Source organism: Sorghum bicolor, chromosome 6 (genome assembly GCF_000003195.3).
Source record: "Sorghum bicolor cultivar BTx623 chromosome 6, Sorghum_bicolor_NCBIv3, whole genome shotgun sequence".
Lineage (NCBI taxonomy): Eukaryota > Viridiplantae > Streptophyta > Magnoliopsida > Poales > Poaceae > Sorghum > Sorghum bicolor.
The window spans coordinates 50,867,087-50,877,303 of record NC_012875.2 but is presented as its reverse complement, the minus strand read 5'-3'; the positions used below and the strand labels follow the sequence as shown (position 1 = coordinate 50,877,303).

The window sequence follows — 10,217 nt, the reverse complement described above, 5'->3', positions numbered from 1 at the left end:
TATTAAAATATAGAGTTAAAAATAAAAAAAAAACACATGGTTACTTTCTTATATTCTAATTTAATGTACAAGTTACCTAACAAAAACAGATTTATAATTGTTCTATAAATATATATTGAATTTTCAAGTTTAAAGTATTTAGAGAGCAGGATGACACAACTGAATAATTTTGAAGATCTAAATAGGTAATTTGTAAGTTTAGGAACCTAAATGATATAACTAAATAAGTTTGAGCACCTAAACAAGTGATTTGAGAGGTTAGGGACCCGGATAAATAAAAAGAAATAAGCTTGTTCACTGAAATGAAAATCCAGTGTGCCTGGAGGGCCGGACCTAGCTCGCCGCTGAGGGAAGCAGCGGTACAGGGCCTAGTGGGGGTTGATTGAAGCCCGCTCGGCAGGTAGAGAAAGAAGCGCCGGAATCAGCGGTATAATTTGGGCCACAAGCGGACGGCCGATCTGCGCATCAGCCTCGGCGATCAGGTGCGGTTTTGGGCTTTTCTCGGTTCCTCGTTCCTCGGCCGCGTCTTTGTTAGTCCGCGATGGACACGGCCCGCCCCGCCCCAAATCTTTCGTCTGGATCAAAAGGGCCATAAACAAAACTCGGCCCTCCTCTGGTTGGGCTCCATTTGCAGGCACTTGCGAAGAATACGCCCTTGGGCCGATCTAGGCTGGGCTGGTTGCATATGCTCCGTCGGCTGGCCCAATCAAACCGTTTTCGTTGTTGCCGCGTCATCCATCGGGACTCTTGCCTGCGGATGACCTTATCACGTCGCGGTTGACGTGCGGCGCGCTGGTTGGAGGATGCAAATCCCCTCTCATCTGGCGCCCGGCAGCGCCCACACCCGCCAACCAAGCACAGGCACAGCACGCAGTCACCGTCAAAATCAGGCGGACGACTACTAGACGAGGAGGAGGAGGGGAAACTGCTGAAAAAACTGAGAAAACTAGCGGCGGCCGGCCGGAGAGGAAGGAAGAGACCTGCGTTGCGCCGCTGGTCTCCCATCCATCCATTTTGTTTTGTCCGCTAGCTTCTTCACCTGTCGTTCCAGTAGGAGTCTTGCTTATTTACCCCTCCTCCTCCACAACGTCCGTCCAGATCATCCGAGCTAGCTAGAGAGCAAAACGGAATAATCTATTCCCGGTGATAGATTAAACAAAACAAAGTATCTTCTCTGTCTGCGTGCGGTGTGCCGGCCATTTCCACCTGTTCGTTCGCCCGGCTCCTCCTCCTCCTCTTCTGGTTCTAGTTCGTCGACGGCCCTTGCGCCGCAGCAGAGAGAGGGAGATTCATGGAGCTGGGGAGCGCCGTTTCGGCGCACAGATGTAGCAGCTACTACACGGCGACCTACACCCACTGTTCCATAGGCTTCTCCCCACGGGTCCGCGCCACCAGCTGCTGGATCCGCGCGGCGGCTGAGGGCGACGACGGCGGGGCAGACCGCCGACGGAGAGGCGCCAGCTTCGCCGCCGATGGGCCCAGGGTCGTCGAGGTCACCGCTGCCCCCGTGGCCACTAGCGGAGGCGGCGCCGGCGGAGCAGCCGGGAGCGCGGCGGGGTTCGGAGCGCGGGACGCCGAGCTCGCCATGTGGGACAAGCTCGGGGCCGTCGTCAGGCTCAGCTATGGCATTGGTCAGTACTTGCTGCTTCCACACCCCTACATCATCTACCAGTTCAATTTACAGTATCAAGTTAGGCCTTGTTTGGATGTTGTCGGATTCACACCAATCCACATGTTGAGGTGAATTGAAGTGGAACTTGAACTAAATTCTACTCCAATCCACACCAACACACATGGATTGAAGTGAATACGACAACATCCAAACAAGACCTTAAGAATTTTGTTGCATCATGAGCATGCATGCATGCATTCAATTAATCCTCCTATAGTCAATCAATCTGTCCATGTCTGCGATCACAGGGATCTACGGGGCCATGGCGCTCACCGGGAGATTCATATGCCAAATGGCCGGGATAGACTGCACGGGAGGCTTCCATCCATCTCTCACGGCACTTGTCGAGGGGCTTGGTTATGCAGCTCCACCAATCATGGCTCTGCTCTTCATCCTTGATGTATGTACACCGTCCTCTCATTCCCAGCTCTACTCTCGGATCACCTAGCTAGCCCCATTTCAATTCCATTTAATTTGCCTTTACTTTTATTATTATCTCTGCCTAATTAGTACTAGTAGATAACTTGTGCATGTGGTTTAATTTCTGCTTTCAGGATGAAGTAGTCAAGTATTCGCCTCACGCGCGTGCCATCCGTGATGTGGAGGATGAGGAGCTTCGCAGCTTCTTCTATGGCATGTCACCATGGCAGGTACTGTATTCTTGATGATCTGTCAATGTTGGCTGTGCATATTTTCCACTTAAATTTCCAAGCCTAAATAGATTCTAGCTAATGAAATATGGAACGTGTAATTACTCTAGTAACACTATCCTAGATGCTAGATGTGTCAGCTGTTATGGAGAATATAATGGCTTGGAGCTCCTAGCTAAAGTCAATAAATAATAGGGAGTATATAATCTTTTCTTATATTTTGTAGTTCATTCTCATCGTGGCTGCTAGCTCAATTGGTGAGGAGCTCTTCTACCGTGCAGCTATTCAGGTATGTGCTGCCTGTTCATTCTCATTATGGTCATTAACTTTACTTCCTTGCAACTATGTGGAGGAAACTGCGTTCCTTTGCAAGTAATTAGCATACGTTTTTCACTTCATTTAATTTGCTCGTGTTGATGCTGGTAAAAACACTGAAATTGTAGGGAGCATTGGCTGATATTTTCCTGAGAAGCACAGAGCTAATGAAAGATGCTCGAGGGATTGCATCCCTGGTACATATATACTTTCAGCTGAATTGAGATGAAACTGAATTTTGTGATATACTAGTAGACCATCTAATATATGTCTTTATGAAACTGTACCGATGCAATGCAGAGTGGTATTGTTCCTCCTTTGGTTCCATTTGCTCAAACGTTTGCAGCAGTCATCACTGCAGCCCTCACAGGAACCCTCTACTATATTGCCACAGCTCCCAAAGGTGATATATGTTCTACTGAGGACAGTCCTAATTTGCACGAATTAGTTTCTTTTGTTTTCTGGTAGCTAGAATCAACGATATTGATCCTGAAATCTAGTAATAGGCTATACATGTGAAGTGACATGTATTGTTCATTTAAATTTCAGACCCTACATATGTTGTGACACCAGCAATGCGTTCGCGCACAGGGCGGGAGAACCTCAAGAAACTATTTGCAGGTTAGTTTGGCCACACACATATTCTTTTGTAACTGAGCTGATGTTGCAACGTAGTTAAGAGTGTACTGTATACTAGAGAGACATGTGCACACCTCAGCCCATAGCAGAGTAGTAATGCGAAAGTAATTACTAGTCTTAACCTTGGCATATCCATGGATTTGCAGCTTGGTACGAGAGGAGGCAAATGAGGAAGATATACTCCCCGCTTCTAGAAGGAATCTTGGCTTTCTACCTTGGCTTCGAATGGATCCAGGTACGCATAGTAGGTCCATGCATGATATCAGATTTAAATTCGTCAGAAACATAATTCATGCAAACGATTGACAATATCTGTGTGTGATATGGATACAATGCAGACCGACAATATCCTAGCACCTATGATCACCCACGGCATATACTCCACCGTTGTCCTTGGCCATGGGCTCTGGAAAATCCACGACCACCGGAGAAGGCTACGGCAGCGGATTCAGCAGGTCAGAAGTCAAGAGAGCAGCTCAGACACATTGTAACTGCAAGATGTGGCGGATAGATCAGCGTGGTGTACTACTGGATAGCTAGCTATGCTGATTGCACGTAGTACTGGATGATCGATCGACCGATCAATCAGAAGACCAGAGGCGTCTGACAAGTTTTGATCTAGTTAATTAACCATCAAGATAGGTAAAAGATTGGGGAAAAAAATATAATGCATGTAGTCATGTAAAGTGATGTAGATATAATCTGTACATACATATATGGATAAATATATGCAGGCTGTAATCAATATAGGAAGTATAGTATACAATAGCAACTTCCAGGTATGTAATAATCCTAGTATATCACGTGCGTGCAAGGAAGATAGCAGCCCACTCTTTTTTCCCGTCCCTCTCTCACAATTGCAATGTTGCATGATTGATACTGTTAAAAATTACTTCATCACTTTTAGTTCATCTGTTTGGATACCTAGGGTCTAAAATTTAGGTGATTAAAGCTTAGCCCATGGTATCCAAATAAATAGGTCCTGATTAGTGACTAGCACTCCCTCAGTCTAAAAAAAATAGAATAGGATACAAAACTTGTCCCACAAAATACGATTGATGTTTTAACTATTGGACAATAGATTGGGCCAATATCAATTTGAGATTATGTCTCCATGACTCCATGCATTCCTTTTAATGAGGGGCTTATATTCTTTAATTAGCATGATTCGCCTTTAATGAATAGGGATGTATGTATAGTTTTTGTTGAGAACTACTATATCCTAAAAATTCTAAAACATTAATTTTTGGGGAACGGGCGGATTATTCACTTGTTTAAAATATTGGATTTGAGATTGCCATGATATTAGTGTTTTTCATTGCAGTGCAAAAGTGCTTGATTCTAGATCTACAGTGAAATATCTATGACCTTAGAGCTGCCTTTTAGGGGGGAAAACATACACATATGATCCTAAATGATAGTTTTTGTAATTATGACCACTGTGATGATCCTCTAATTAATTAGACTAAATCAAGTTGTCATCCTTGGATCAGCACTTGGTTTAATGTGACTAATTCGGTCGTCCCTAGAATCACACAAACCGTGATATCCACTACGTGCATAACTAGGATCCATTGCTAAAGAAGAACATACATAGCTCACACAAATTCAACCTAACATAAAGGTAGTCAAGTTACATCACATGTTATTCAACACATTAACTTCACATTACCAAAAGTACTACATCAAAACTAATTATACAAAAGTTTTAAAAATACATCCCATGTGAACCATGCCACATCCACGGGCTACACCTCTTATATGTTCACTCCTAGTCCACTGAAGGATTAGGAACATAGAAATGGCCATAGGTTGAGGCCATCTCACTCGTACCCACATGAGTACACTGAGTGCACTCCATAGGACTTGCCTAGTATAATAAGGGAATATACATTTGCGCTATGCCAAGGTGCAAAGTTTTGGTTTGCACAAAAGCAATTCTGGATAGAGTAAACAACTAAATCTGGGCATAGCAAGTGGTATAATAAGAAGCGTGAACTAGGGTAGAGTTCAATTTTACATGAGTCGTTTCATCACAATAATTACTTTTGAGCTAGAAATCATGAATGTGCTTATAATCGAGAGTGTGTGGTACTATGAAATATGGTTAAGTCAATTCAAAAACTCTATAGAGGGTAGAGGTTTTAGCCATAAGAGAATGACGGCCGCCGCCCACACTACCCATAATGGGTCATCATCTCAACCTTTCTGGCCAAGACCTTGATTAGATGCATCCAAAAACCCAAAACTTTACAAGATTTTCCATCACATCGAATCTTGCGGTACTTGTATGGAACATTAAATATAGATAAAAAATAACTAATTGCACAGTTTACCTGTAAATCACGAGACGAATCTTTTAAGACTAGTTACTCCATGATTGGACAATTTTTGTCAAATAAAAACAAAAATGCTATATTTTCAAAATCCAAAAAGTTTTAGGATCTAAACAAGGCCCAAGATGACCAGTAAACGGCCAAGATGTGTCGGGTACTAGCTTTCTAGCTACTCCGAGCACAAAATCGTACCGAATCCACAGGGTTACATGGTCAAGCATAATACTAGACTTATTAGTCCTGTATATGGCAAGTGGTTTTGGTTAATGTCTGGTTTTACGGTTTGGGAAGGAAAACTATTCCATTCATTTTAAATTATATAGGTCATTTTAGTTTTTCTAGATAAATAGTTTTTGGTATACATCTGTTGACACTTTTTTCTTATGAATGGACAATTTTGCCAGGCTGGTCACATTGTTAGTTTTTTTTTTCTTTTGAGCAAAGTCGAATTGTTAGTTTGTTACTGGAGCTGGAGAAGATGACAAAAAATTGGGTGCACCCATTGTTGAGCTTTTGTTTTGGGCTAGCTAGGCAAGGGAATGGGCTGCATGAGCTAGCTGGAGTTGGGCAGTCGAAAAGAGGAGAAATTAAAGCGCGCTAAGGAAATGAGCTTTGCAGGCTGACCTGTTCCTCTCCACTGTTCTTATTATTATTAAGGGCAGTCCCAATGGAAGAAATCAGTAGCAGTTTCTACAGTATAGGACACTGTGCCAAGAAACTATTCTTTCCAATGCAAGATTTTCTTCTATTGTCTAAACAATAAAATAACCAATCAGTCACCGTAATCACCTCTCTAGCATACGGATCTTTTATGCAGAAACCACATGGATGAAAAAATATGCTTCGAAATGCAAGGCCAGCCCAGCTCTCGCTTGTGATTGCGGCGACCTGGTGGTCAGGCCATCGGAGCGTTGGGCTTGTGCTTGCACGTTTGTTGCGACAACGGCGGCGGCTAGGCGACAGCGACCTAACGCATCCGCGTGGCAGGGCATCGACTGCTGGCAGTGTGGCTGTGCATCTGGACTGCAGGTCCGGCTTGCGCGTGAAGAGGAGCGGCATTCTCCAAGGCGTGCGTGCTTGCAGCAGCAGCGTCCGGGCGCGGCGGCCGGCATCTGCGAGGCCGAGGTGGTCGCAAGTAACCGCGTGTGAGGCGGGTGTCAAGTGGCAGCGTGCGTGAAGATGGATTGGCGAGTCGGCGTCGAGCCTGTGCGGCCACGCGGGAGCCCGACGTCCTCCGCCCATGCATGCTTGCAGCAGCAGCGACCAAGCACAGCAGTCGGCATCTGCGAGGCCGAGGCGGGTCGCAAGCGGCCGCGTGCGAGTAGCAGAACCAGGGCGCGAGAGGAAAATTGGCGGCGGCGGTGGCGCACTGGATCCGTGTGGAAGCCGCTCGACACTACTCGAGTCTCCCCAATGGGGTTTGCCTGGTTTCTTCACGCATCGATGCTAGCGTCGACTTGGTTTCTTCAGGAAGAAATCGTTTCTTCATTTTGTAATCTCTCTCTTCATTAATTTTTTTGCCATGTCAGCAAAAAAACTGAGTTGTTAAGGTAATTAATAGACATAGAAACTATCATAAATACTCCATTGAGACTGCCCTAATATTAATATAGGAACATGTCTTCGGCACCCCGGTCGCCATCAGCCGGTGCCAGTTGCTGTGTGGTAATCTTCAGTGTAGCACAGTTTAAACTGCTCATACTACTTGTTTATTTGTTTTTGCTCTGCTCATTTATAGATTCAGTTTTGGACACAACAAAGTCGACAAAAAAGCTATCCGACTGACCAACTCCAGTTGAAAAAGAGAAAAACGCTATCAGACGAGCAATATTTGTATTAACCTTTGAATTAAAAGGCACTAGAAAAGAACAGCACCAAGCATCAGTTCATGTATCTGTCTGGTTCTAGCAGGGACCAGCCATCGCAAAGCATCAAAGAAGCACGCCGGGAGGTATCGTTCGTCATCAGGCGCCTTCCTTTGATGGCGCCGGGTACTTGACGGCGTTCTTGACGATCTTCCTGGTGGCGGCGTCGCCGAGGTCGACGCCGCACATGTCGGAGAGGCGGATCAAGTAGAGCAGCACGTCGGAGAGCTCCTCGCCGAGGTGCTCCTTCTCGGCCTCGTCCCAGTCCGCGAGGCCCTTCCGCACCTCCCCTTTCCACATGAACAGCTCTGACAGCTCCCCGACTTCAGCGATCTGTCAGGCACAAAACAAATCAAATCATTAAGCTCTCGCCTTCCTTAACAAATGGAACAAATGAAAAGTCCTTGCTTTTGCAAGCGAGAATGTGTGGTCGATGCTTTTTTATATTATATATAAAAAAAAGAATCGGAATGACGAGGAGCGAATCGAATTCCCTTCAGGTTCAGAAAATTCAGTCACAAGCTGACAGTGATCATCATTCAGCAAATCAGCAGTGACCCTGATGTCTGAACCAACATAACATAACCACGTCAGAGGTGACAACAGCAATCTTGACGCGGGAAATTTGCTTCAACAGGGCCCGGGGCCACGTGGCATCCAACTCTATCGGAGATGTGACACCTGAAAAGTTGCATTCCGCTCAGGCCATGGGCAGTGCGGAGATTAGTTACTTGTCCCATTTTGCTCCCATGAACCAACCCACACCTGGATTGCTGGACGGCATATGATCTTTCAGGAGCAGCACGCTTAAAAGTCTCCAAAAATATCAGGAGGTGAGGGAGGGGATAATGCAGAATGATTGTATTTTGGGATCGACGCTAGGTCCTGTCTCCATCAATGTGGTTATGAAGAAGTTTCCTTCTCTTCCAAAACCAAAATTCTGAAGAATAATTCTAGATGCACTGCGGCACCATCATCACCTTGTGGTACACATGTAACTAGAACCTAGAGGTATAAGGTATAAATTCGAGCATGATCAATTCTAAGCTAGGTAATAAGTGAAACGAAACTCTAGATGCATTGCGGCGCCACAACCCCTGTGATACACATGTAAGTATCTGGGAACCTATAGTAGGTATGCGTGCATGATCAGTTCTCAGGTATTTTGTTAAGTGAAACGAATAAATCAGATAGATCTCAAGAATCTAGCTAGTCGCACTACTTGGAACAAAGAAATAATCAAAGGAGAATCTTAATGAACAGTTGGTCAAAAGAGAACGCATTATAAGGTGATAATTTAATCTATTCAGATAACAAAACCTATGGTGGCCTTGGAATGAAGAATTTCTTTTTAGGATACCCCTCGTTGTTAACTGCGACCTACTAGTATAGTTCTCTTCTTTCAAGAGATGGAGACATTGTCTATGTGCACATGATATTCTACTAGACTTCTAGAGATGCTTCCTGCTCAGACGATGAGTACTGATTCTCTGTCGTCTTGAGATGGGCAATGCTAACCAAAAATTTGTTTAATTTAATCACAACAAGTAACGCGTAGTACTGTCTATGTCGTGAAGTTACAATGCATACTTGAGTTACCACTTATACCACACCTGAAACTAAAAATACAGATGCAGAACTCAAATAATTTTTGGACATGCGTAGTACTGTGTAGTATTTGTTTCAGCAAGAAAAATGCCATGCATGGTCACGCCCTGAAAGCTAATAAAAAGGCATGCTTTTTTAGCCACGACGTGTTTGTGCAGTGTGCAGTGATATACATCCAAAAACACGTTAGCAGATCCTTGAAACCATTGATCATTCGGCGTCACGAGGAAAACGAGTCCCCAACGGCAATGGGGACCGTCCTACTTGCCCAATTTATGCTTTCCGTCGTAGACTGAATATTGGGGGGCGGCGTAATTCTCGATCTACTAGTAATTAACGAAGGAAATCAAAATCGTCAAAAGAGAGGTGGAAAAAAAAAGACGAGTGACAAACACATAGAAAACCCTAAGCTATTCAGTCGTGATCGTGACCAAGAAACACGAGAAGACGAAGGGCAACACAGGATTAGAATTGAAGACTAGTAGAGAGCGGAGAGACGAAGAAGATGCAAACCATGGCGAGCAGCAGGTTCCTGGGGCTATGGTACTGCTCCCAGTCCCTCTCCTTGGCGAAGTCGTTGAGCCTCTTGGACAGCTCCTTCAGGCTCACATCGCCAGCAGCAGCAGCCGCCGCCGCCTTCGTCTTCTGCTCCACCACAGCCTCCTCCGCCATGGCCGCCGCCGCCGCCTTCTTGTCGCCCTCCATGTCAACCGAGCACTTGCCGATCGAGGTGCCTGCCTCTGGTTCGGCGCTTTGGAAGTACTCCTAAAGCAGAGGCGGCGTGGGTGGAAGGGGGATTTGTACATAAGTTGGCAAGGGATTACTAGTAGTAGTAAACAATTCAGGGAATTATTAATGGTCCTAGCCTGGCGAGGGAGAGCGATGTTAATTACTTCCTTTTATCAGTGGGCGACTGGGCATAATCCAGATTGACAGCTTGTTTCCTAAGAAATCACAGAGCGATGCAGTTACTTCTCGCCTGGAATTCGCTAGGCACTTGATCAATTGCCAGCTAGCTAGAAATCCACCCAGGAATCGGAATCGTTCCAGCTGATCAAACGTTAATAGTACTACTACTCAAGGATAAATTCGGCTAGGAATTGTTCGTGGAACGGTTCCTTGGGAACAGGGC

The 10,217-nt window shown here is 45.2% G+C and overlaps 2 protein-coding genes across 2 annotated transcripts; one reads left to right on the top strand and one right to left on the bottom strand.

Annotated features, from left to right (window-relative positions):
* On the top strand, positions 905 to 4,118 carry LOC8075930. Its single transcript, XM_021463869.1, has 9 exons — positions 905 to 1,631; positions 1,921 to 2,072; positions 2,227 to 2,322; positions 2,549 to 2,611; positions 2,766 to 2,834; positions 2,938 to 3,040; positions 3,187 to 3,258; positions 3,423 to 3,511; positions 3,615 to 4,118. Exons 1-9 carry the CDS (start codon positions 1,292 to 1,294, stop codon positions 3,765 to 3,767), a joined length of 1,137 nt encoding a protein of 378 aa, XP_021319544.1. The 5' UTR covers positions 905 to 1,291; the 3' UTR covers positions 3,768 to 4,118.
* On the bottom strand, positions 7,284 to 10,040 carry LOC8054275 (dCTP pyrophosphatase 1). Its single transcript, XM_002446740.2, has 2 exons — positions 9,599 to 10,040; positions 7,284 to 7,810 (listed from the first exon to the last, which is right to left on the bottom strand). The coding sequence occupies exons 1-2, from the start codon at positions 9,788 to 9,790 to the stop codon at positions 7,577 to 7,579; spliced, it is 426 nt and encodes a 141-aa protein (XP_002446785.1). The 5' UTR covers positions 9,791 to 10,040; the 3' UTR covers positions 7,284 to 7,576.